Source organism: Aedes aegypti, chromosome 2 (genome assembly GCF_002204515.2).
Source record: "Aedes aegypti strain LVP_AGWG chromosome 2, AaegL5.0 Primary Assembly, whole genome shotgun sequence".
Taxonomy (NCBI): domain Eukaryota; kingdom Metazoa; phylum Arthropoda; class Insecta; order Diptera; family Culicidae; genus Aedes; species Aedes aegypti.
In genome coordinates, this window is record NC_035108.1 from 453609048 (window position 1) to 453637033 (window position 27986).

Here is a 27986-nt window from a genome sequence, read left to right on the forward strand (position 1 = left end):
ATTTTGGTAAAATAAAGTTACTTTTTAATTTTAAAGGTATCAAAATGTAACATAAATAGCACTTATAACAAGAACAAGAGTAATGTCATGCATACTATACATAATTACACCACATTTGTTTTGTGAATAGATTTTTTTTATTGGTGATCCACTCCATGGTGGGGGGGCAAGTGGATCATTTGGCGTATATTTTCAAGTTCCTCATACTCATTACATAACAATCAAAAAAATCAAAATAAATGGTGATTTGAAGTATATTAGTCCCTCACTTCTCATCCACAGAAAAAAGTTTGATTAACATTATTAACGAGTTTATTTTATTTTTGATAAGACTCTCGATCATATTTTGGATATTATTTACTATATTTCGATAGCATTGTATACATCATAGTAAACAGCTACAGTAATTTCCCGATTTTGTCAGCCCCATGCTGCCTTTAGGGTTGACAAAATATGGGCTTTGTGGCCGTTAGGCGTATTTTGTCATGGGGTGTGGGTTCGATTTCCGCAAAATTCAGGACAAAAAGGGTGCTAGAATCGGGGGTAGATAAATTCGAGGGCTGACAAAATCGGGTCATTACTGTATTGATTAGGTCCTGTTTTAAGAGGTAGGGGAAAAGGTCCAGCAAAACTTAGCAATCTACTGAATATATTTTGGAATCTCCATACAATAAGTTTGCATCGAGGAAGAGAGAAGAGGGCTGAAATGGCTGACAATTCGAGAAACTGTTTTAAATGCTGAATGTTCCTACGTCACACACGTTTCCATCCCAAATTTGCAGGGATATTGGTCTTTTTTTTAGAATGACGATTATTGCAATCCCTGTCGAAGTTGGTGATGATCACATTAGAAGAACTTCAGTTTGCAGAACTTTCGCAACATAATCCAACATTTAAGCGCCAATCGGGTGAGACTAGAAAATGCAAAAAAGCTCTCAGTTGATAATTGAGGAAGTGTTTATAGGAACACAAAGCTGAGAAGAAGGCTTTTTTCTCAGTTGGGATGTAATGCAACAAAAGAGAAGAAGCAGAAAGATGAGGATGAAGAGAAGGAAAATAAGTTGTTTCTTGTTGAATCTTTCTTGAAAAAAAAAAATGATCAGCCCAATTTCTTGAAGTTTTTTTTTACAAATACGACCCATATCATAATGTAAAGCACATTTTTGTGATTAACATCTTAATAACCAAGAAAACCAAAAATATTAATGGTTTATCGCAAAATCATATTGATTCATTACGTTGAAACAGTTTGGAATCAACTTCTAAAATCGCACTAAAACTTCAAAGGCACTTTTCATTTTGGCTTTGTGTACTAGCAGACAACTTAAAATAAGAAGATCAGAAACGATTGCCAACTATTTCTCGTGTTCAGTGCTTTTTAAAACGTGAATAGGGGCACAAGTTGGCCATTGTAACGGTAATTTTTGGATTCCGAGATACTTCATCATAAAGTTGCAATCAACTTTCATTACAAACCTATACGAATTATCCATCTAAATGCTCCTCAACATCTAAACTGTGCATTTATATGATGAAATTGTGTATTATCCTGACGAAACTGCAATTTTATTTTTAAATTTGAGAAGTATTTTGTCTAAGAAAATTATTCCGTTTTTGTCACGGTTCCGTTTTTGTCAATTGAAAATTGCCGATCGTGTTGATAAAAACGGAACATACCTGTATCTCAAAATATGAAATTTTTCACACTATCGGTTAAAAAGTTAAGTACCAGGTGAAATCGCTCAAAATTATAGTAGTTTCAGTAATGTAAATATCTGGTGTAATTTGAGTTTTTGAATTGAAAAATGTTGCTGAATTAAAGTTTAAAAAGAAAAACAACTACTATTCTGACCGATTTCACCTGGTGCTTAACTTTTGCCCGGGAGTGTGAAAAATTTCATATTTTGTGATAATAAAATTGAGTATATTTGTAGTTTTGTGCCAAAATTTCATACCGATTGCTCATATAGAAACAAAGTTGCAAAATGCCAAAATTGAGCATTTTGTGTGAACATTGGCTTTCACTACTATTATTCTGAACACAACTGTATGATGTTCATGTTTCCTCGTTTTGATACTCACGGAAACATATGAAATCGTTAGAACATGCAACTTCAGGAAGCTTAAGTATGCACCCATGTGCTTTCCTAATAACAACAAAACTATAAAAATTGCCCTTTTTATAAAAATACAATATTTGTTCCTATTTGCGTTTTAGAACCCTGTTGACCTCCATAAAGTTATGTATTTTGATTATTTACATAATCTTATAAAATATTAATATCATCTAAAACTTCAACTTTTAAAAATATTCGAATACATATTTTGAGCTTCTACCACAAGATTTCTTTGTATTAAGGTAGGGTCACCAGATAGAGGGTTGGTTTACTCAGCAATCCTGTTTCTGTAAATATTGTCTTTTTATATATTCTATCAAGGACTTCAAATATTACTCATTCTATTTTTCCGATTCCAGATTTTCCGACAGATTCAACCATTAATTCCAAATGGATAGTTCGTAGATTGTCCGCATATGTAGTGCCACAATCTAACTTTTTACTGTGACGCTCTAGAAATTTGGCATGATCGGCAAAGTTGTTTGATTTTGATAAAATAAAAAAAAAATTCTCGAAGACGTCAAAATTCTACAGTTTTCGAGTTATTGGCGATATAAGATCAAATTAGTGAAAAAAAAAATTTTCCACCGAGTTTGACATTTTTCTTAAGTGCCATGTTATATAATATTTTTGCTGATACAAATATAACGAACACAAACTCGATTGGAAAAATTTCAATAATACGATAAAAATATAAATAAATTAAAAAATAACGGAAAAACTTGAAAAATATTTCAATTTTTAAACCTTAGGGGAAGTGGTGGTAAAATGAACACCGTGACTTTTACCGAGAAAAATCAAATTTCAATGATTTTTTATCATGCACGGACGATTTAGAGCACAATTCGGTGTGTTCGGGTTGATACAGGTCAATTGAAGTAAAAATATTAACGAAAACTAAGGATTTAGAAAATCACGTTTGAAAATTAGAACTGACGTAACTTTTCACTCGGAGGTTTAGAGGGTTTTCAGTGAGGTGAATATCGTTATGATATGATGTCATTTCTGATACTTTTAAATTTCTTTTGGAATGGGTTACAATCCTTAATGGATATATTTTTGGATATGCAACGAAAATTTTCAAAAATATTTGTTTTGCTTACGTTTTTTGCATGATGTTCATTTTACCACCAACAAATGTTCATTTAACCCACATAGTGCAGGTAAAATGAACATTTGTTTCGTTTTTTGCTAACGATAAAAATATGTGATAATTTAGCTATTTTAGTCTGAATTCGTGTCGCTGCTTAAGATAACATTCCTACCTTTGATGTTGTGCGATAGAACTAAAGAAATACCTCGTTTTTCTATTAGAAACAAGATGATATCCTTAAGGTGTTCATTTTACCATCCCTTCCCCTAATTTGTACAAACGCACAAAAAATCGCATGATTTAATTTTCAAGGTCAAAATTTCAAAGAGGAATATTTTGGAGTTTTTGAGATATTTACATTTTTACAACGATTATGTTACTCCAATTCAGTTAAATTTTCAAGAGTCGATCTGAAGGGACGATTAATTTTTAGAAATAACGAGTAATGAGAAAAAGAAGACGAAGAAGACTTTCATAAAACTGTTTATATATGCATTACAGTAGCCATGAAGTTCAGTTTTAGAGTAGTTCCTTGAATTGATATCGAGTAATGAAGATGAAAGTGTCCCAGACAACCAGAAATCGCATGAAAGTTCACGTTATAACTCGTTAATTCATACAAATTACATCAAACCCGCAAAACACGGTGGATAAAATCGTCAGACTGATGAGTTTCCTCGCATAAAACGCTTCGTCCCGTACACTCGTACAAAGTAAGTCGACTCAATCCGTAGCAACTGTCAAATCAACATTTATTATCATAAGATAAGTCGCATAAGATCACAGGTTAGTTCTGTAGAATATTTATACACTCACATTGTATGTTGTTATTCATCACATAATATTTGCACGCATATCGCCTCCACTTTTGTACGTAGAAGGCCTTTTCGCAACATCTTATAAGTGATATTTTGCATATACAAAGCCTCCAGGGGATTTCGTTATACGTACATTTTGGTTGCCTGGGGTATATTGAAACTGGGTACATGAATGTTTTTTTTTCAATGATTCAAGTGACATATTATGCCTTGAAAAAAATGTTCATGTTTCAGTGAATTATCGTCATCATGGCTCAAGGTGAGAAGTTTATATTGTGAATGTGTTTCTTTGGATACCAAAAAAGTTAAGTTGAAAGGGCGTTGTTTGGGCAAACCGTCACCCTCTCCCAAATGTATGACCGGCGCAGAGCTCTTCTGTCTACTACAACAATAATGCATACTACACCACAACTTAGAATAAGTTAGACGTCTGATTTGTGATCGGTTTTTAATCTACACGGATAAAAATCTGATCCCCACACCATGATTTACAAATCATGAAATTCATAAATTGGTTAGGTCATAATATCATGATCACAAATCATGGTTCCTGGAGCCATAATCATGATTCCTCATAAACGTAACATCCAGAGTGAAAACACTAAGCGGCGCACTTTGCTTCATGTCATTCGTATTGATCACTGTTAATTCAAGATAACGAAGCGGTTGAGTGGTAGAGTGCGTGGCTTACAATCGGAAGGTTCTTGGCTCGAATCCCAATTGATGCTATTTTTAATTTTTTTTTGTCGATCATAAACGGATGCGCGGCTCAGCATTTTTGGCATTTGAATCATGATTCCGAGCAATCAGCTACGAAAACCTAACGCGTGTGTTGCGTTATGGCAATCTGACTCATGATATCATGAGTCCAAATCATGGTGTATTTTCATAAGACGAAAACACGCTGGAATCATGATATCATGAGTCATAATCTTGTTTTTAGATTCTGATTTCTACCCGTGTAGCGTTCAAATTTTATAATATATATAAATAAAAATTATATAAATAAAAATATATAAATAAAAATATATAAATAAAAATGGAATGGTGTTTGTATGTCACGAAATGGCTTCCGAACGGGTCAACGGATCTGAATGATTCTTTCTCAGTTTTGTTCGTTAAGGGTTCCGACGTGTTTGTGTGTATAAAAATCCCAGGATATTCTCCGGGAAAGTTGAAAAAACAAGCGCGAACCAAACTGTAATTTTATATGGGACGATCAAAAGCGTTTTTCAATAGCCTACTTGATGGCAAGACGAAGTTTGCCGGGACCACTAGTTGTAAATAAATATGTGATCAAAATGTATACTTTTTTTTTTGCCGTACGGATAAATCGAGCCCACAATCCCTACCACTTGTTCGATCAGGCATTGATCGATTATTGAGTGTGTTGAAACAGAGGATTCAGATTAAAGGTTGCAAATTGAAGATTCCTTCACTGCCGTGAATCGCAAGTCAGTCCCATCTGCATTTTCGCCAAAATTGAGTTGAGTTCAGTTTTCACCATATCTTCCAATACTCTTTCAGCTGCACTAATGAAATAATATGATTTGTTCGGAAAAAAATAGGAAAAAACAGCAAGTCAAATGGTCCCATAATGAAAAGTAACCGCATGTCAGTCCCACTACAGATTTCCGCGTTGTGTAACACACAAATGAACCGTATTTTGATCATCTTTATATTTTTCTCGGAAAGATATTGTAATAAAAAGCAAATTGTGAAAGTTTCATTAGGATTTGAACATGCTCCGATCCTCAGGATTTTTTTGAATATTTGTATGGAAAACGAGTTTGGAAACTTCAGAGCTTATTTTCTCAATGCCTACTTTTTACAGATGGGACGGACTTGCGATTCACGGCAGTTCAGCTATGAGAACTGTTAGGTTGTTTAAGCTTAAATTCCGATGATTTCGTCAAAAGGAAAGCTTTTGAAAACTGTAACAGACATGTAACAAGATGAAATCCGAAGCCTGCTTATACTTTAGGCAGACATAATAATTAAATAAAATATTAATTTATATTTTTTCCGTTTTTTTTTAATTACACTCAAAAATTTTCCACGAAAATATAAATCGCGTAATGAAAGAAAACCTTAGAAAAATGAAATAAAACAAATCTCAAAGACACCAAAATATACTTCAACGAAATTATGACATCCGTTTCATCTTATGTTGTTTAATGTGGCCTGAAAATCTGAGCCTGCGATTTTTGCGCTTAACGCTTAACGTTATTGAATCGGCCCCTAATATTTTATGGTAAGGGCCTAAATAAAGATAGGTTTGAGGGTTTTATGCCTATAGGAGAAGAGATTTTTTTTTCACTCCTACAGGCTTTCCCTCATTCAAAAAAAAAAAAATGCACTACAGTGAAATATCCATGAGTCGATGTTCCATTACTCGATGATTCATGGAATCATACTAAAAATCAAATATCATGGTTACTATCATGGTCCCTTCAAACAGCTTTCTAAAGCATTTTTGTCCCATGACTCGATATTTCCATGAGTCGAAGGTCCCTTCAAATATCGACTCATGGAGGTTTCACTGTATTTATTTCAAGTTGTTTCATTAATTTTCAATTTTTATGCGTCGAATAATTAAAATTCTTCCACTAAAATTTGCATTTGTTATATTTTTTATCATAAAGAAATATTATATGACATGGTTCATAAGAAAAATGTCACACACGGTGAAAAACAAAACGTATTCCACTTATTTGGTCTTATTTTGCCAATAGCTCGAAAACTGTAGTCTGTATAATTTGGACGTCTTTGGGAGAGTTGTTATTTTAGCAAAATGATCAACTTTGCAAAACATGCCAAGTCACCAGAACGTCACAGTACAAGTAAGATTACGGCGCCATCTATACGGACGATTTACGATCTATCTATTTATCTCAGTAGATGGTCCTCGTTGTTACAAAAAACTTTGCCGAAGACACCAAATGCCGATAACGTCTCGTAACCGAGTTATTAATTTTGTCCCGCCAGATTGCGGCCCTGGTCTATAGTGCAATGATTCCTTAGATAATTCGACAATGAATTCAAGAAAAAGATCTTGTTATGATTGCTGCAGGATTTCAACCAGACATTTTTTGAAAATCTTGTTCAAAATTTGGCAACTTTCTTTTGAAGTGTTTTATTTATAACTACTCAAAACATACATCTAATAATTATTTCAGTATATTTTTCAGGATTTCATCTAAAAATTTCTTATGGAGTTGCAACATACATTCCTATATGTTATTTTTTAAAGAAAAACTATACTGTTTTCTGTTAGTATTCAGTTAGGAATCACACTAGAAAAAAGCCTAAATACTGATTCAAGAGTTTCCCAAGAAACTCTTTCAGATGTTTTCCTTAACACTGTTGGAACACCTCCGCTTTTTGCACACAGCATCAGGGAAGTCGATTTGGCGGTGCAAAAACGCGCGATAGCCGGAAGTCTACTACATAGATACTTCCAGGAATTTGCCAAACGTTTTCTCAGATATTAGGTAATCCTATAGGATATATTAGAATACATAGTAGAAGTTTATTTTGTGCATGACTATGAAGCATTTGCCTACAAACATTTCTTCTGAAAATCTATTTTTCCAGGACTCATTGATGTCAAAAAATAGATGAATCTTTTTTTCTCCCCTTCACAATTTTCGAATTTTTGAAGGGGGGGGGGTGACATGAAAGAAAATTATTATTTGTATCAGCCTTATTCGCGGATTAAGGCAGGATTTTTTTTTCAATGATTACTCCGCAACTCCAAAACGGATTTGTTTTTGGAATTATCGAACATTTTGACAAAATTGCTCCTGGATATCTACAGCATTTACGCTAAGGTGTATCCCAAGAATTACTTTAAGAAGGAGAATTCAAGGAGTCTCCCCTGCAATCCCATCCAGAAATGCTTCGAAGAGTTACTAAAGGCTTTTCATCATGTATTTCTTCAAACAGTTTCTCTGATCTCAGGTTGTACTTCAGAATATTCTTCAGATATCCCTTCATTGAAATACATAAATTTGAATAAGGAATTACCTTAGTGAGTGTTCTATGCAACTTTTCTAGGAATCATACTCTTCAAAAAGGCCCAATATAAGAGCCGAAGCGTCGGGCAAAGCAGAACACACCGTTTTTATTTTTCCCAATACTAAGAAAGCGTAGTTTAAATTTAGGAATTTACTTAAAATGTTGGAACTCAAAAAGACGCAGCGGTAAACGCGCAGTTATTCAGCAAAACCATGCTAAGGGACGAGGGTTCAAATTTCGCCGGATCCTGGGGTTTCAGTTTGTATCCTGGTATTTCTATATGGATCCTGGGTTTAATTGTGAATTCTGGGTTCCCAGTGGCAATACTTCTTGAATTCTGTGGAAGTTAAATGGAAATTCAATGCATTATTGTGGGAAACTGGTGAATTACAAATCGATCGTAAACACAGTGAAAGTCCTATTGGAATCCTGGAATTCTTGGGAAACTACTGTAAAAATGCATGGAAAATTTTGAAGGAATCCTGTGATAATTCTTATGGGATTTTTGTGGAAATCCAGTGGAAATTACTGTTGGAATTCTTTTGAATTCATGTTGAAATTCTGCGGAAAGCTTCAGAAGTCTTATGTAAATAATGCGGAAATACCTTGGGATTCCTGTGGGTACCCTGCGATTGCGATACGGAAGACGGTGTAGGAATCCTGTGAGAATTATGAGAAAATAATGGTTGTGGGAATACTGCGAAAATATTGAACAAATCGTATGAAAATATATTGGGAATCTTATTGGAATCTACGGATTCTTGTGAATGTCATGTGGAAATTCTTTAGAAAATCTGATGCGATCCGTTGCTAGTTCTTTGGGATCACTATGAGAGTTATGTGGGAAACGTTTTGAGTTCCTGAGAAATCCTGAGGATTTTGGTGACAGTTTTCACACGATCAGGCAAATTTAACTAAATTTGAAGATAAAATGTGGATTTTAGGCAATTTGCAAATTTTTCCGTGATTTTATACATGGGTCGAATTTTTGCCCCGCTGATTCGAACTTTTGCCCCACTATGGGCCAAAAATTGTTTTCAAGGGTTTATGCAAAAACTAATACACCTCTAAGCAACCTTATGATAGGCCTAGAAACGCCCTTCCATAAAATATTGAAAAAGATTTTATCTTCAATTGGTTCCATGCAACGAAAGTTTGACCAAAAATTACAATATTCACGTCGAAAAACAACAAACAGCCATAACTAATAGACAGTTTCACAAAAATCAAAATTTCTGGGATTCAACCAGTCACCCCCTAGTCCTAGTTGCAATACTAAAACAAACTCCCAGACAAATTTTTATCCAATTTGGAGAAGATTAGGAGGTGCCTCAAGTCGAATTTGTGTTTTTTGGCTATTTTTTACATTCAAAAAATTCTTTAAAATTTATTAACTATTCCAAATCTCAATCGATTTTTATGATATTTGGAGTGAAAGTCTCTTACTTGAATAGCATTCGAACTAGCATAACATTTATAAGTTTTGTTTTGAATTGAGCTAGAAATTTTAAAAAGAAACTCTTACCCCACTCGAACTTTTGCCCCACTTTACTCTACAACAATTTATAATATTTTCACTCTTATTTCATTTCAGCAACCGTAGCAAATCCCTTCATCGATGTCATCCACCCGGAGCCGGCACCACCGTTGATGAGCCTAATCGAGGACAAAGAGAAACTGTTCTCCGTGTACCACTCGGTGGCCAAGAATAACCATTCCTCGTTGGATGACTTGCTGGACACGGATATCGTCGACAGTGCCGAGTATGACAAGCAGATCATCTCGATCACAACCGATGCCAATTACCTGTCGACGATGGGAGGTTCTGTAGAGGAAGTTGATATGGTATCGAGTATTGAGGGGGCTTCAGCTCTTCCTTTGCACGGTAGCATGGAGTATACGGCCGTTCCACTGGAAATGGAAACCACTCAAATGGTACGGAACTCCACGGAACCGGAACCGAACGGTATGTTCAGTTTGGAGAATGTGTTGAACTATCTGTTCCGGGAGGAAGAGCCTTACCACGATAATGGAGTCCGGAATACTACGTCCACAACGCCTTCGCTGATCGATGGAGTGCCTCCATTCAAGACGATTCCGTCTCACCTCGGAAGTGTCTACAGTCCTCCAACGAGTATTGAAGGTTCGTTGGGAGAGGTACAACATCATGAAGAAGACGACGAACAGCATGACGGCACGGTGACGCTCAAGATTGAAAACGAGCAAAATGGAACCAAGGATCTGTACCGGCCTTCGCTAATGGATCTCCCATTCCTGAGTTCGAATTTCCACTCCCCAAGCGGAACTGGCGCCCAGGATGGCGTTGAACTGAAGAACGACATCGATCGGTATGGGTTCGATCCGGACGTGGAACACTACCAGGTGATATCGGATGGACCTCCGAACACGATACCCAATTCGGAGACCTACGTGGTGAATCCGGTGGACATCAACAAGCTGAAGCAGCATCACTCCGAGGGCACGGCGGAGATCACCATGAAGTCGAAGGTGTACAGCCTGAAGGATACCGTCGGCATCCTGAAGCTGGCCGGCTGTAATATCTATGGGCGAATGTACAGGGTCGGTAGGATAATCTCCGAACTGTCCGGACCGTGTCTGGAGTGTAAATGTACCGACGTGGGAGTGCACTGTACGCCACTGAACTGCTGATCGGATGTTTGTGAGAGATTGTGTGAGTCTGTGTCGAGTGAGTATGTCTGAGTGTTTCTGTGATTATCGTGATATTATGGTAGTGTAATAAGTAATTCCGTAAATCTCAACGAATGTAGATCATCGATAAGAGATTCGAATTGTTTGGAAAGAGCGAATGTGACACATTAACCGTACTTAATTTATGATAAACCTACGATGTAGCTTTTGTAAGCCTTAGAATAAGCAATTATTGACCGAATGGTTCGTTTTGAACCAAGGTGCAGAGTATGTAGGAAGTGGAGATAATAGCAGGATTTTGAACAGTTAACTGTCGCAGTATTCAAATTGCTCATTTATGCCCAGTCGAAAAAAAAACAAGATTGAGATCATTGCTGTCGCAAAGGAAAACGCCATGTAAATTTATAGTTTGCAAAATCAAAATTAGGGAATGGAACAAATGTAACAATCAAGCAATGTCTCAACTCACGCATAAACCATAAAGCTCCTGAAGCTGTTCTCATCCAGCAGCGATTCTGGAAGAGAGGACAAGCTTCTCTACGGGCAACACAAACTAATCAATTCCAAGTTTGCTTCAATCTAGGGATGCTTTCTTTTTAAGATTTTTAGCCTGCTTAAGTTTAAGTTATGACTATTTGCTAAGTGAAACGACTCGAAACCAGTTGAATAAAGCTTTCAAATAATTTTAATCGTATATAAATGACTATCATTTCCATCAAAATTGCATCTTAGGTACGGTTCGGATTACGCTTTTGCCCTATTTCACATTAAGCATTTTTGGCCATTTATCACCACCATTCGAATCGATTTCGTTCGATTAATAAATAATTCAACTACTTACACAATTTTGAGTAAAAAACATCGAAAGAACACAGTGTTACACTCGCACTTGCACGTTGTACATGATCGTAGCGACGATCCACCCGAAGAGGAGCAGCGCTGCCACATATCGGGCTATCCGAAGGTGTATCTCCTTTCCGCCTTGATACACGATGAACCCTATCAGCAGACCACAGATGGCACCACTGACATGTGCCGGGACGCCTATCCGGGGCTGGAGGTTGCCTTTAGTCATGCAGTGTCGGATGGAATAGATTACATCGCTGACGCACAGCACCAGCACGGCCATTATTCGGAAGTAGCGATGCGACAGGGATTGGAAGTTCTGTAAAGTGATGGAATTAGTGACGAAATCTCATTAGCCTTGTGTCTGTGCATTAAAAAGTAAAGTTGTCTGTGCCTTTGGGCCATATTGACCCCAAAATCAAATTCTGATAACTTCGTGAAACTGTTTTGGAAAGAAATTTTTTTCATTTAGGGTAAATGATGGCTTCGGCATCCTGAGGGTATTTTCGGCAGCACTAACTTATCGTCCTTGTCAACATTTATCTACGGAACAAGAGTTAACTTCAATGTACTTAACATATTCCTTGAACTATAATCTTCCTTGTAAATCTCATCTTTCACAAAAATATTATATAACATGGGTTTAATCATTAAAAGAAAAAAATGCATACGAAATTATCGTCATTCGTGAGCTGCCGAATAAAACAACACAAGAACTGCTTAAGAAAAAGTCACCGCTTTAAACGGTCCAGTTCTCCGCTCCAATTCCAATTTTTTCACAGAAAGTACGCACCGATCACTTATGCACAATTGAACTTTCGATTTGTATATAAAGCACTTAAAAATACTTAATTTCAATGCTTCAAATCACAAATTAAAATTAATTCACTTTGATTTCCTCGGCAATCACTTTTTATTACTGGACAAGGTTGCCAGGAAACCAATTGCGGTGTATTTATTATTCACAATTTAAATTCATAGAAAAAGTCAAACACAACTCATTAATTTACTGGAATTAGGCAACAAAGCATGCATTGGTAATAATTGAGCCTTTCAAAACTTTCCTTATCTGCGTATTGTAGCGCATAAACATCAATATACTGAGAAACATACGTCTTTTAATAGGTTAACTATTTTGGCAACACTCCTGTTGTTCTACAGGCAATTTGCGACTACGAAGCAAAAAGAGATTTCACAAAGCACTCGCACCAACGGAAAACGTGGTAAAGAACTGTCATCGTGTACGTGAAAAAAATGCAAAAAACATCTCTCCTTGCTTTTCTCACATAAAACCGAAGAAAACATCAGCAGCTTCGTAGTCGCGAATCAGAGGATGATGTTTATGCGTCAAGTCATAAGTGAATTGATTTGCAAAGGGTCTATTCTGATTGTCTCATACACTGAGAATAATATGAACGCAAATAAATTTTAATTGTAAAGTTTGGATTTTGATCCGAACAAGCCGATCGAACAATATTCGGAGAGTGCTAATCATAAACCAGTGTTGTGAAAAACTCAATTTGTAACAACTCACGCTTGAGATTGTTCATGCGTGAGTTGTCAATCATGCAACTCAGCAGTCAAAAAATCATGGTTGAGTTGGCTCACCTTTTTAACTCATTGTCTCGTATTTCCACAGTTTACTCCCACACGGCAATAATTTCTTGTTAGTCTGGTAAAACTATGTTAATCCTTTCTAACGTAAACAACAACATTCGGGTTTCACGAGTTTTTGCCGAGTTTTGCGACTAAATCATTTTTTACGGTTTGAGTTGATTGAGTTGATTTTGCATCAAAATCTCAGGCGTGAGATTTGCGAAGTAGATCTCTAATGAGTTTGCTCTCACGGGAGAGCGTATTGATTGAGATTTTGAGTGTGAGTCTATCAACACTGTCATAAACCAACAAAAAATCGTGAAACATCGCAACCGATTTTTTTTTATGTTACCATTCACTCTATCGGTAATAACATGGTGATAGAGCATTCAAGAGCAGCAACCTTTACAGACCACAACCATATCGAACCATTCAGCGAATAGTTCAATTCACGGTGAAATTATTTACCTTTTGCATTTAAAGAAATTTAAAAACAACTGCGCAAGTACCGTCGTTGGGGTGAGATTTGGCCAAAAATGTGTAAGTCCTCATTTATTTTTAAACAACTTTCGCAATTTGCATGATATGTTCGGCTAAATAAGAGAATACTTTGCCAATGCTGAACAAATGATTGAAATTTGATTATTTTCCTCTAAATAGGAAACGTACGAAAATTTGCCCAAACTTACCCCTTCGAGGGGATGACATTTGGCCAAACAAACAACACTCAGGAAAGTGAACTATCGATAAACATAGGAACCCCTTATGAAAATTTGCCACAAGACATCGGATTGAAATTCATAAATTTACGTTATAAAACCGAAATTTGAAAACGACAATAGTTTTTGCGGCATCGTGGAATCGAACCAAGAACCTTGCGATCAATAGGGCTCGTGCGCACTTCCCTTTTCTATCGGCGCCTTAATGTGGGGTGATGCTAAAACGATACATACAGCTTTCGTATTGCAATAATCGTTCCATCATTCTTAAGGCAAAATATATGAATTTACATAGTCCAGTTCGCTGCGTGTAGAATAGATACGCAATAAGAACAAATCAAGAGAATCATGTTCCTTTCAAATTTTCTAGAGCTTTCCAATATGATGGACAGGAATGTGAGATTTCTAAATAGTATTCGTCCACCTAAAAGCGAGATTATCTGTGAAGCCTTAAAAGTGACAATTTAAAAAGGCCTTTTTCAAGCTTTTTTCGATGATTTATTAAAAATAAACTACTAGTTCTATGAATCTAATATTTCAATGGTACAGTCAACCTTCATTCGTTGCGCTAAACCTGTAGCCCACTTAGTGCAAGACTTTGACTAATCGGGCTGAGTTTCGAGTTGTCAAATAACATAAAACAAACAAACGAAGCTATAAACATTGATAAATTGCGTCTTATGTCAGAAAATGACGTTTGCCTTCGTTTTATGTGGGCTATAACCCAACTAACGGGAGCCCAATTGAAACGTAGCCCACTTAAAGATAATGCAACGAACGAATTTCGACTGTAGTTGTAGATAATTTCAAGGATTACCACGGTTACTATATTGAGAAGGTGATATATTCCGAAAACTGACAGCTACTTGATGACGTCATTCCTATCCATCTCGAACAAATTTGTGAAAAAATTATCTAGTGATCCTGATGGTATATAGTACGAAAGAAGTGAAACCAGTGTGTAGCAAGTGTCAGTTGTCGGCACTATCCAGAGGACGGTGTGTCCATCTTTTTCTCTTTTGTGATTTCTTCCTTTCGTAACGACAAAAGTCATGCGTGTTGTTTGAATGCGGACGGATGGTGTGGATCAGGAGCGAATATAAGGGATAATATTCCGGCGCTCATTTTAAATCAGCATCCAGCGGTGGCAGTAACGCGCAGACAATATTACGCGCAATTCAAACGCAATTCTGAAATACAAATTATCCAATAATTGCTTTCCGTAGATTTTCCTTGCGGAGCACAATATTCTGATCCAATTAACAATGACGTCACGCTGCACGTTTTTGGTTGGTGGGTTGGTTGTTGGTTAGAATCGCACCTGCTGCAAGTTTACAACAATGGCATGTCAATTTTCACAGCCGAGTTGCTGCCACAGTAAGACTTGATACAAAAAATATTCGATGAAATAAATGAAAACGAAATTAGGCAGCGTCCAGTTATTACGTAACGCTAAAATTGTAAATTTTTAACCCCCTCCCCCCTCAGTAACGCTTTTTGTATGAAAAATTTTTGTATGAGCCGTAACGCTTGAGCCTACTCCCCCCCCCTCCCCCTAGAGCGTTACGTAATTTGTGGATGCCGCCTTAGGCTGCGTCCATTTATGACGTAACGCTAAACTGTTCAATTTTCGACCCCCTTCCCCGGTCTTTGTATGAAAAAAAATGTATGAGCCGCAACATTTGAGCTTACTTCCCACCCCGCTACAGCGTTACGTAATATGTGGACGGCGCCTTAGTCTGCATAAATTAAGTGGCGTTGTGCATTCAATTTGATTCTTTGTTACTGTATTTATAACTGCAACGCTGTTTTCAGTGTAGTCTGTATTTTTCTGCATTGGCCCTTTCAGCGAGTAGAATATAATGAGTGACGTTTAATTTCAGTCATTGTCAACACATGCGAAAAGTAACCAATACATAAGCTTGTTTTTGCACAGTTTTGGATTGCCGAAGTGAACATTTTTGTTGCCGACAATAGTAATTGCATTGCCGATAATAGAACAAGTGCCTCGTGACTTTGGCGAGGAAAAACAGATGATTTAGAGAATAAAATAGTGTTATGTGTATAATAACCAATGAATAAAGAGTGCTCAAGTGTATTTCAGGTGTCTCCTGCTAATTCCTGTGCTTAATGGTTGTGTATAATTGCCTTTTTCAAAGTCCAGCTGCTTAGATTGCCGAGAATACGTAAGTTCCCCCATAATAAAAAATATAAGATAATTTTAAAAGGGAACCATTACCGGGAATGGTTTTTGTGGAGAAAGATCCAAATACAGATCAGACGTAACACTTAGAAAAAATGGCAATCCAAATTATAGTAAGTTCGCCCAATGCTGAAATCATTAAGTTAGGCCAATGGGCTACCAGGTGGCGGTAGCGTGCAAACGTCAAAATCGAACAAAAATGATGAGAGCATCACGGGAGAGCCTTTGGCCCACTTCCAAATATTAAGATTAAGCGCTATTTTGCTGTTCGATGAAAAAAAATCGAGAGCTACGTCTGTTTATCTGTGGTCTAAACATAACGTAATTTGGATGCTTTAGCCGCTTATAAAATCATTCGGGCATGGTGTTGGAGTGTTGTGTTATACTGTTTGGTGGCAAGACGTTTGTGTAGAAGACTGCGAATCACATAGCAAAAAGCATACTTTTTTCGCACCTAAAATCACTAAAGTCCGATGTATCGCAAGTTAAAAACGTCGCGAATGATTATCCAGTTGTTGTGCACCATTTACATTACAACTTGAACAATAATCGCTGGATTAATTATTTTCATCCAAGTGGAACCACCGAAGATCGTACATACACCAGCAGTTAACGTGCTGTGATATAGTTTGCCGCCCGTTATCTGTGAGGCGACCATGATGTCCGAGGAAGATTTGAGCACTATGAGACTTCGTAACAACACTGTGTCGCAACAACGGAACACCACGGCTTCTGATATGAGTGTTGCTGATTTAGCTAAGCTAGTCAAATCTCAGTTTGTATCGTATCAACGAACTACGAACGAAGACAAACTGAAAATGGGAGATCAACTTTCATCGCAGATCTCTCAACTACGCTCTGATCTCACTTCAGACATGCAAAAGTTACGGGAGGATACCAACAAAACTGCCGGTGAGCTTGTGTCGTCTGTTGAGCGTACGAAAGCTGAAGCCACTCACGCTGTAGATCGATCAATGAAGCGAAATGATCTCATCACGTCCCGTACACGTCTGGAGAAAATCTACGCAGCTACATCGATGCTTGGTGTCGTTCTCTGGGATACCTCGAAAACGGAATACCACTAGTAGATATAAGGCGGTTATCAAAACTGGGAGCAAACGCTCGATCTGCACCCATTATTTTGCTCCAATTTGCATTCAACGCTCAGAGAAATGAATTTTTCTCTCGCTATCTGCGGACTCGGAATATCACTCTGTCGCAAATCGGATTTCCAGTCAACAAAAGAGTAGATATACATTAATGAGAACCTTACTCCCGTCGCAAGAGAGATTCGCTCAAAGGCTCTTCAACTCAAAAAAAAACTGGAAAAATTCGTGCAGTCTATTCGAGGGATGTCAATGTATATGTTAAGCCAACTGATGGAGGACCTGAGAGTCTAGGGTTACCATATTTGCTTTCACCGGAAAGAGTACATTTTTTCAACACTCGAAAAGAGTACTAAAGAGTACGCTTAGCCTTAAAGCTTCAAATTGTGAAAATGCTTATTTTTAACTAACGTGTTTGTCTTAATTTCCTTTGATAATTTTTGTGTTTTTTAAATCTTAAGGTGAAGATGAATCGAAGCCAAAGTTCAAATTTTCAAGAGCACGGATCTGGAGAACCAAACATCCGTTTGAGCTGAAAACCTAATCGATTGGTCACCACCAGCTAGTGACCAATCGATTAAGTTTTCAGCCTAAACGGGTGTTTGGTTCTCCAGATCCGTGCTCTTGAAAATTTGAACTTTGGCTTCGATTTATCTTCACCTCAAGTCGTTGCTCACATTAACTTAATTGTCAAAAAAATGCAATTTCCAACATTTTGGAAATATTTACTATATACGTCTTTTTCGCCATAATAAAGCAAACAAATGTCAGAATCACATTCAAAGTCAATTTTCCTACATTCTCGGTTAAGTTTGTCTTACTTTTTTATAGTAGATTCCACGTAATTTAATCTAAATTTCATTCGCTTATCCCATAATATGCTTGATTACTATACTGGGAAATGATACTTAGTGAATTATTTATATATTTTTTATGATTACGAATATCACACATACAGCCGTTCAAATTTTGGCAAAATTATAGTCTATCAAATATTTTGTTGGTACTTTAGTAAGAATTTTCTTTACTAAATGTAGAACAATATTTGTTTCTACAGGAAACTATTACCGCTAGTCTCTTGTTTCTATATTTAGTGAGATATATGAGCTTTTGAATGCATTCTAATCATTTTTGAGCTAATTGTTCCAATCCAATTCATCTATTATTTAACGATAATAAATCTCTGTGCTGTTTAGTGGATTACCGATAAATAATCGAAAAACCAAATTTAGTACTATATCATTGATTTCCGCTAGAGTTTGTATCCTTTTGACAGATACGCGTATTTTGACCTCAACCGTAAGGCCATCTTCAGTGTCGTGTACTCGTAATTCGGGTCTAGTACACGACACTGAAGGTTGAGGTCGAAATACGCGTATCTGTCAAAGGATGCAAACTAGCGGAATCAAATGGTATAGTACCAAATTTGGTTTTTCGTTTATTTATTATTTAACGAAAATCGTAGGATATCCTGTTTTTATGACAAACAACTGTTTTTTTTTTTCAAAAGATTGATCTACTCGGCGATTGTCAGTAATAACTAGAAAAGAGTACACTTTAGCCCATTTGGCAAAAAGAATAGTACACATTTTTTTTTAGGCAAAAAAGAGTACATGTACTCTAAAAAGAGTACGTCTGGTAACCCTACCTGAGAGAGTGATAACAACCATGAATGATATTGAGCTGTTACTGCAATGATGTACCCTTCCCTTAATGTTATTCTTCTCACATCACTCCTTTCCTTGTAAGTCCGTGTCTCCTCCACCTGAAAGTCAATGTACTGTACACATACCTGTCCTCTTAAGCTTTTCTTTCTGCCATCCAATCCGATCCTCAAGTCATTCCGTCTGTTCCTTCCTAAAAGTCAATTTAACTACAAGGAGACTGGGACATACATGGATACCAATGGGAACCTGTAGCGACGTTTGTGTTAATTATGCTATATATCTACAGCAGTGATGCTAGTGTAGTAGATATATGTTCCATGGTAAAGATTTGAAAAAATAATAACGAGACTTGTAAATGTTTAGCGTGTCTGCTGGAAATCGAAACATGCCATAAAAAAAGGAATATCAAAATGATGCGATAAAGAAGAAGGAATGGAAATGAACCGTGCGAAAAAGTTGTGGAAGTATTTGTTCACCTTTCACATCAAAGATCATCGGAATGTGATTCGGGAGTTGAATCGTGTTCGAGTCGTTCGGGTGGAGACGGATACTTCGGCATGCACGGTGCCCCTACAGACCGTTATTATGCAAAAAAATTGTCCATCAAAGCTGAGCATAGGGCTCGATTCCTGAGGTCATTCTACACCTCTGGGCCATTTTTTAAAAAAGTCCCTAGGAGGAAACTCGAGAAATCTTGATTTGAAATTTTTCACTAAAAATTTCAATATAGTCTTTATTAAAATTTTGCAATAGCACTGAAAAAATCTACAAAAACGCTCAAAAAGTGGGCCAGACTGTTCTTTATTAGTATAAAATTGTTACCGTTGGTATAATTACAAAAAATCGTTGCGATTTCGTTGTTGTGTCGCTGCAAGCACTCTTCTATGGAACCATCTTGACTGACACGACGCGAATCGCAGCAAAATGGCGTCGCTGTGGCTTAGACGCGCTCATCAAATAGTACATGCAGCGAACCATCAGTGAAATCGCTATGATTGTTTGTTGCAGTCGCCGTAAAAAGTCGCTTAGATCTGGGAGAGCCCTAATAGTTATAAGATAAGCCATGGGAATTCTTTTATAGTCAATTAGAGCTAGTATCAACTGTTTGTTTCAAATCTGGAATGATTTGGTTGCTCTGGTACGTTCACGTCGATATCAGAATGAACATACGTGGATAACTTCCACGGTGCCGCTGACATCCACCTGAATGATGCAACTTATTCTTACGGCATTCGCACTAAATGACCAGCTCACTGAAGTTTGCCTGTTTTATTCGCTCAATAGTTTTCGCTTCTGTTGTCAAATATATGTGTTTAAAGCCAAGAATAAGCGTTTTATATTGACAATAATGTTTCGTTTAGGCATGATTGCATGCATTGTTGCTCTCTTTGCATTATTATTGAAAACTGATCTAGTTTTCGAAACACTTTTCACTGTTGAACGATAAGGACCGTGAGCTGTTTTGGCGAAGTTATTAACGAAATAACTCAGGTTACATTGGTAGCTGAACTTATTCGGGTTTATTCGGTAGAGGATGTATAAACCGCATGTTAGCTTACTAAGCAAATTGCGGGTCCCTAACTGGTTACGTAATCCATAAAAGAAGATATTCACAACCAGTACACGTGTTTTTACTATACAGGAAACATTATTATCATACGTTACAAGTGATATATGGCTCTTCAACAAAATCATTTACATCTCCATCAAGCACTGCTTCAGCACCAACACATCTGAACCTGCTTCTTTCTCTACATGCAACCATATACGTTTGGGTAGAGTAAATGGCATTACAAGCTTATCCTAGTTTTCCATCTGTAAAATAGTGAAAACCTGCATTACTGCACTGTGATCGACTCCAATAATGTCATCGTCTGCAAAATCAAGGAGTATTTGCGACAAAACGCAATTCGGAAACTCATCTCTTTTCATTCCATGTAATTTTACAAAAAATAGACTCCTCGTCAACAATTCTTACACTTGATGGTATTTGTCAGCCTAATCAGCTTTAAGTCTTATTTTTAAGCCTTTGATATTACCTGCAACAGCTAGATTTTCATTACTGAGCTGAACGCGACCTATAAATCAATAAACAAATTGGCGATGAATAGCATAGCATAGCATAGACTGACTGTACATGTCAATGGTTGCAACTCCGTGATTGATCGGAACTGGTAAGAATTGCACTACGATCCAAATGAATAAGGGTTGGGAGTTTCCGCTTAATCTCGAAGTGCAATTTTAGCAGATCTAATATTATTGATCAATAACGGCGCCGGCCAAGTCCTTACAGTCAGTTGGGATGGGGAAGGAATGTTAGGGTGTAATGATTGTTGCTTCAAGAGACCGAGAATACCTCTGCATCTCCACAATCACCACGGGAAGGGTGTTTATTAGTGAGGGAGGAAAGATCTAGGAGTCACCTCTGGTCGGTGACGCGATCCATGGACAAGTGGGAAATATACGACTTGTATTTAAAGCTAGTTTTGTATTTTTGTCTCGAGAAGTTTTTGGAAAAAATACGTCAACATCTATAATGTCGAACAATTTAAAAGACGTTTTTTATTAATGACGAAAACTGAAAATTACGTGTATATTTTTTAAATTATATGAAACAGGAAAAATGCCGACACTTGTAGTGACGAACCATACATAGTTTGTTTGAAAATTATATATGAGTATTCCTGTGCATTTTGTCTCGATATGCTAGAAGTTCTAGAAAATACGTCAACATTCACAATGTCGAACAATTCAAAAGATAATTTTTAATAATGTCAAAAAGAGAAAAATATATGTATATTGAAACTATATAAGAAAAAAGCATAATGTCGACACATATAGTGACGAACTATACAAAGTTTGTTTTAATATTACATAAAAATTACGCTTTCAAGAAAAAATGTGTTATCATAAGCATGAAACGAACTCACCAGTTGGTAATCCATTCTCGACTGAACACAATACTGACACTGACAGCAAAACTTCTTGGCGTCCCGAAAACAAACCGTCTTGCTTGGGCCTTCCAAAATACCTACCCAGCAAGACGCTCCAAAACAGGAAAAAAAAATTGACGATGAATCCCGAAAAAATAAAACGAAGTAAATGGTTGCAGGTATATACAGTGAAAGTCCTAATGATATTGATATTAAAGAAGTACTTATTGAGGATTTGTTTGAAGTTGTTAAAGATTTTGTTAATCTTCGAACACTTTTTTTAAGACACCGATACGTTAATGCTTCCAGTGGACGACTATGTCCTTTGAAGGAAGCACCACACTAGACAACGGACTGGCATGCAACGCCCAGTGGCACAGTCGAAATACATTCCTGACGAAAAGTTTTCCAGACTGACGCGGGAATCGAACCCACACTCCTTAGCACGATGCGGCTAAATGCCTTGGTGACACTAACCGCACGGCCACGAAGCCCACACTTGTGACATATGACATTCACGTTTCCCATGTAGTTATCATCCTGTTGTGGCTACCCAAGAAACACATGTTATAATTGATGCAGATTAACTCTTATAAGACTATATTTAGTCATATATCAGTTGACATGCCTTAATTACAACATGTGTGTTACTCGGGTAAGAATGTTGAACCAGAGGACTGGCACGACAGTCATCCTGCATACATTTCGGCTCTTCCTCACATTGTTTTTGGTACTTCGCGTTTTGGTACCCACTTTCTAGTCGGTTTGCCCTAACGTGCTCCTGATTTTCGAGTATACGGCTCATGTGCTGCTAGTGCTAGTTTCTGGCAATTGAAAACCGTTTTTATTCATATTTCAGACAGCCTCAAATTTCGGACACTCTTCTTTGTATGGGAAACATTTCAATCGAGATGTTTCTATGTTTGCTCTACAGGAATTTTCGAGGCTTAATTCAGTAAGCATTTTCTGTATATATGTATGAAAGTTTATCATGCCTAACTGCCTTAGACGTCTCTTCATTGGTTTGACCATTTCAATTGATGATTTGATTTTTCTATTTATGATTTCCATGAGCTGTCCGTAATATGAGGCACAAGTGATGAAGCGTCCGGAATAAGAATCATAAAATGTCCACAAATTTTAATTTATTTAAAATTATTCGTGTTATGGAATCAAAATCGTCATCTACCATTCGAAAATTAAGTGTTTTGAAGGCTTGATAACGTAGAGGAATCATACAGAATGATTTATTTTATATGCTCTTTGATGAGTTATACTTCGTTGAGGCCTTAAGTGTCCGTAATATGAATCAAAACGGTATATTGCGTTGAATCGTCGTATTTCATGACGCTTTTCCTCTTTTCAACATTTTGTTGAATGTTTTACGCATCGGTGAGGTCAAAAAATCATATGTTTTGTCAGTCCCAAAAGAATCAAAATAAAGACACTGGACGCCATGTTGAATCAATGTTGGGTAGCTAATTATTGGCTCATTTCACCCCCTTGTGTTGAACACTTTATTTTTTACGTAAACTGCTGCACTACTCGGTGGAAAACTAGACGTAAACATCAAAGCAGTGCCCGATGTACAAAGAAGCAAATTTAATTAACAATTAACATTTCATTAGCAAAATAAATACGGCAGACTTTGGTGCGCTGGTCACTTAGTGTGAAAGTCGAAAAATAAGCTGTAAATTAAAAATTATCACCATTAAATGTTTCACGTTTATCGAATGTACCATCAATTGCATATTGGAATTTATTTCTTAGATTTCATTCCATTAAACTAAGCTTACTGGTTTAAGCCATGTAAAAACATACTTAAGCCAAACTGGTATGTTAAGTCAGTTGTAAATATTTCTACAACAACTATAACTATAATAACGATAACCGTTATATACTAGTAAAGAACAGTTTTGCCAACTTTTTAAGTGCTTTGTAGGTTTTTTCAGTGATATAGCAAAATTTTAATATGGATCATATTGAATGTTTAAGTAAAAAACTTCAAATTAAGATTTCTCGAGATTTCTCCTAGGGATTTTTTTAGAAATTGGCCCAGAGGTGCAGAATGACCTCAGAAATCGAGCCCTGTGCTCAGATTTGATGGACAATTTTTTTTGCATAATAACGGTCTGTCGGGGCACCGTGGCATGAGTACGAGCGAGAACTGGACCTGGACTTGAAATTATTAGGGATCAACTTCGGGTGGTTGTTCGGTACCTGACTTCGGGTAAGAGGTTCAAAGCTTCTGCGATGAGAAAGAGCCGGGTTAGTCAGTTGGATGATGATGACACGATTAGACGTGTAGATTTTAGACGCAAAGTTTTTGCCTGTGATTCATTTTTTCGGCGGAATCCCATTTGAAATGGATTAAACGTTACGACAATGGCGTAGTATACGCTCCCTTGTAGTAAAAGTGGTCTAGTATAGCGGTAAATTTGAACATACAAAAGAGAACGAATGGTGTAGTGCAAAACAAAATGGTGGTCAATCGTCTAAGCCTAAGCCACGTGGAGTGATGAAATTTTACTGATGAGTATTTGATGGCAGAATTATTAATAGCGTGAGTATGATATTGAGAAAGTGGCAAAAGCTGAATCCAATGTATGGTGCAAAGAATAGTTTCCAACGTTATACAACAAGGAATTGAGATGTATGCATGAAAGTTTAGTGATAGATTCAGTGCTAGAAAATGGTCGTCGTTTTTATGAAGCAGGGGTTTGCAAAGTGCAAGGCACCGTATGAGATTAAGTCGTTATTGCGACTAATAAGAGTGTCTGAATAGTTAGCAGCTATGTCTTCGGAATGGGTTTTTCTTATTTTACAATTTGGATACAGGAGCGAGAGGTCTCCGAGAAAAAATATGAAGCGAGAGGTCTTCAAGATAAAAATTATAATGGCTGGAGCGAGAGGTCTCCTAAGCGGAATTTTCTGTTGTGATGCCAGAGTGAGAGGTCTCTGAGAAGAATGAAATTAAACAAAAACCTAAGATCATCGAGTTAAAAATAAAAGAAAAAGAAAAATAAATGGAGCGAGAGGCCTCCTAGAAAATTGATATCGTATTGCGGGAGTTTTAAGCCTCCTTTGGATTATGCCGATGAACCGATTCGTTGATAATCTACTTATCAATAGAAATGGACGCTTGCTACATCCATTTTCGACTGAGTGGATTTTCAATGGAATCGCTAATTCCGATTAATTGAATTTGAATTGGATTTGATGTTGATTGGATTTGAATTGAATTTGGGTTTGGATTAGATTTGGATTGGATTTGGATTGCTGGATAGTTGGAGTTGCAAGCCTCCTTTGGATTATGTTAACGAACCAATTCGTTGATAATCTACTCAGCAATAGAATAGATTTGGATTGTATTGGATTTGGATCGGATTTAGATTGAATTTGGATTTGGATTGGATTATGATTGGATTTGGATTGAATTTGGATTGGATTTGAACTGGATTTGGATTGCTGGATAGCTGGAGTTAAAAGCCTCTTTTGGATTATGTTGATGAACTGGTTCGTTGATAATCTACTCATCAATAGAAATGGACGCTTGCCACATCCATTTTTGACTGAGTGGATTTTCAATGGAATCGCTAATTCCGATGAATTGAATTTGGATTGGATTTGATTGGATTGGATTGGATTTGGATTGGATTTGAATTGAATTTGGGTTTGGATTGGATTTGGATTTCGATTGGATTTGGATTGCTGGATAGCTGGAGTTGAAAGTCTCCTTTGGATTATGTTAACGAACCAATTCGTTGATAATCTACTCAGCAATAGAATAGATTTGGATTGTATTGGATTTGGATTGTATTTGGATTGGATTTGGATCGGATTTGGATTGGATTTGGATTGGATTTGGATTGGATTTGGATTGGATTTGGATTGGATTTGGATTGGATTTGGATTGGATTTGGATTGGATTTGGATTGGATTTGGATTGAATTTGGATTGGATTTGATTGGATTGGATTGGATTTGGATCGAATTTGAATTGAATTTGGGTTTGGATTGGATTTGGATTTCGATTGGATTTGGATTGCTGGATAGCTGGAATTGAAAGCCTCTTTTGGATTATGTTAACGAACCAATTCGTTGATAATCTACTCAGCAATAGAATAGATTTGGAGAGGGGACGGACCTGGTGTAGTGGTTAGAACACTCGCCTCTCACGCCGAGGACCTGGGATCGAATCCCATCCCCGACATAGTCACTTATGACGTAAAAAGTTATAGTGACGACTTCCTTCGGAAGGGAAGTAAAGCCGTTGGTCCCGAGATGAACTAGCCCAGGGCTAAAAATCTCGTTAATAAAGTCAAACCAACCAATAGATTTGGATTGTATTGGATTTGGATTGGATTTGGATCGGATTTGGATTGGATTTGGATTGGATTTTGATTGGATTTGGATTGGATTTGGATTGGATTTGGATTGGATTTGATCTGGATTTGGATTGCTGGATAGCTGGAGTTAAAAGCCTCTTTTGGATTATGTTGATGAACCGGTTCGTTGATAATCTACTCATCACGCTTGCCACATCCATTTTTGACTGAGTGAATTTTCAATGGAATCGCTAATTCCGATGAATTGAATTTGGATTGGATTTGATTGGATTGGATTGGATTTGGATCGGATTTGAATTGAATTTGGGTTTGGATTGGATTTGGATTTCGATTGGATTTGGATTGCTTTTTGAAAAAATTATCAAAAATCAACTTTGCAGCTATATTAATGATAACAATCTACTTTCGTGCTTTCAATCTGGTTACCGAACTAAACATAGTACAAAAACAGCCATGCTTAAGGTGTTTGATGACATCAGGATTATTTTAGACAACTTCAAACCTGTTTGACTTATTCTGCTGGATTTTTCGAAGGCCTTCGACAGTGTTTCACACAATATTATGTGTAGAAATCTTCAGTCAAATTATGGATTTTCGCTTAATACTGTTAATCTCATTAAATCATACCTACACAATAGATTCCAAACAGTATTTAATAATGGCGAATTCTCCAGTTTGTTGCATGTGGCTTCAGGTGTACCTCAAGGGTCTATCTTAGGGCCAATATTATTCTCTTTGTACATTAATGACCTTTCTTCAATCGTAAAGCATAGTTGTATACACATTTTTGCAGATAATGTACAAATATATATTGAACGTTCTGTGGCAGCTGGTTGGAAAATCAATGAAGGTCTCAACGCAATATTCAAATGGGCCACTAAGAATAAACTCATGTTGAATCCAAACAAATCCAACGCTATGTTTATCAACACTGGAAATTTCAATTCTGTGAAACCGGAAATTAAGCTCAACAATGTTGTTCTTAACTATGTTGAATGTGCTATGAGCCTTGGTTTCAACATTCAATCAAACTTTGAATGGGATACTTTTGTTATGTATCAGTGTGGTAAAATATATGCTAAATTACGAAATCTTCAGTTAACTGCAGCATTCCTGAATACGGATATTAAACTTAAGCTCTTCAAGAGTTTAATTTTGCCTCACTTCGTTACATGTGATCTATGGCTTATGCAATCTTCGTCTCGTACTATTCAAAAAATGCGTGTAGCTCTCAATTCATGCGTAAGATTTGTCTATGGATTGAATAGACTTTCACATGTATCTCATTTACAGGTTAACCTGCTTGGATGCTCTTTTGACAATTTTTCCAAATTAAGATGTTGTCATTTCATGTTTAATCTTGTCAACAATAAAACTCCAGGTTATTTATACGACAAATTGTCTGCTTTTCGAGGAAGTCGATCAAGAAAATTTGCAATTCAACGTCATCGCACTGCCAAGTATGGTGGAACTTTTTTCGTGAGAGGTGTTGCCTTCTGGAATTCACTCCCTAATGATCTCACTATTATTCAATCTAGAGGACTGGCAAGCTTTAGAAGGAAGATTTTTGAGCATTTTAATCGTAGTAGTAATTAGTTTTTAATTGTCTGTTTATGCTTCAATATCCAATTCAATCCAGTTGCAAATCAAACTAAATGTTAATTCCACCATGATAAATCATGTAACATAAAAGATGTGTGTCTTAAGTTACGAATTTCAATAAATAATAAATAAATAAATAAATAGTTCTCAGAAACATTTCAATATAAAATTACACATACTTCAAGGATCATTTCCAATAGCCACTCCCTATTGCTATATTACACATTAGTTAGTTGGGAATTTCATGG

General features: G+C 36.7%; 2 protein-coding genes across 3 annotated transcripts in view; one reads left to right on the forward strand and one right to left on the reverse strand.

The window, feature by feature from the left end:
- LOC5564940 (mucin-17) overlaps nucleotides 1-11556 on the forward strand; it is a 136367-nt gene extending 124811 nt beyond the window's left edge. The window contains exon 6 of one of the 2 annotated variants that reach the window (XM_021848069.1): nucleotides 9643-11556. In XM_021848069.1, coding sequence (XP_021703761.1) covers nucleotides 9643-10718 — 1076 coding nt within the window. In that variant the 3' untranslated portion in view covers nucleotides 10719-11556. The remainder of the gene's footprint in view (nucleotides 1-9642) is intronic. The other variant, XM_021848070.1, reaches the window with a different exon arrangement.
- The window catches only part of LOC5564936 (protein rhomboid), a 99702-nt gene continuing 83101 nt past the window's right edge, over nucleotides 11386-27986 (reverse strand). The window contains exon 6 of the mRNA XM_021848071.1: nucleotides 11386-11883. Within this exon, the coding sequence (XP_021703763.1) occupies nucleotides 11596-11883 (288 nt within the window). The 3' untranslated portion in view covers nucleotides 11386-11595. The remainder of the gene's footprint in view (nucleotides 11884-27986) is intronic.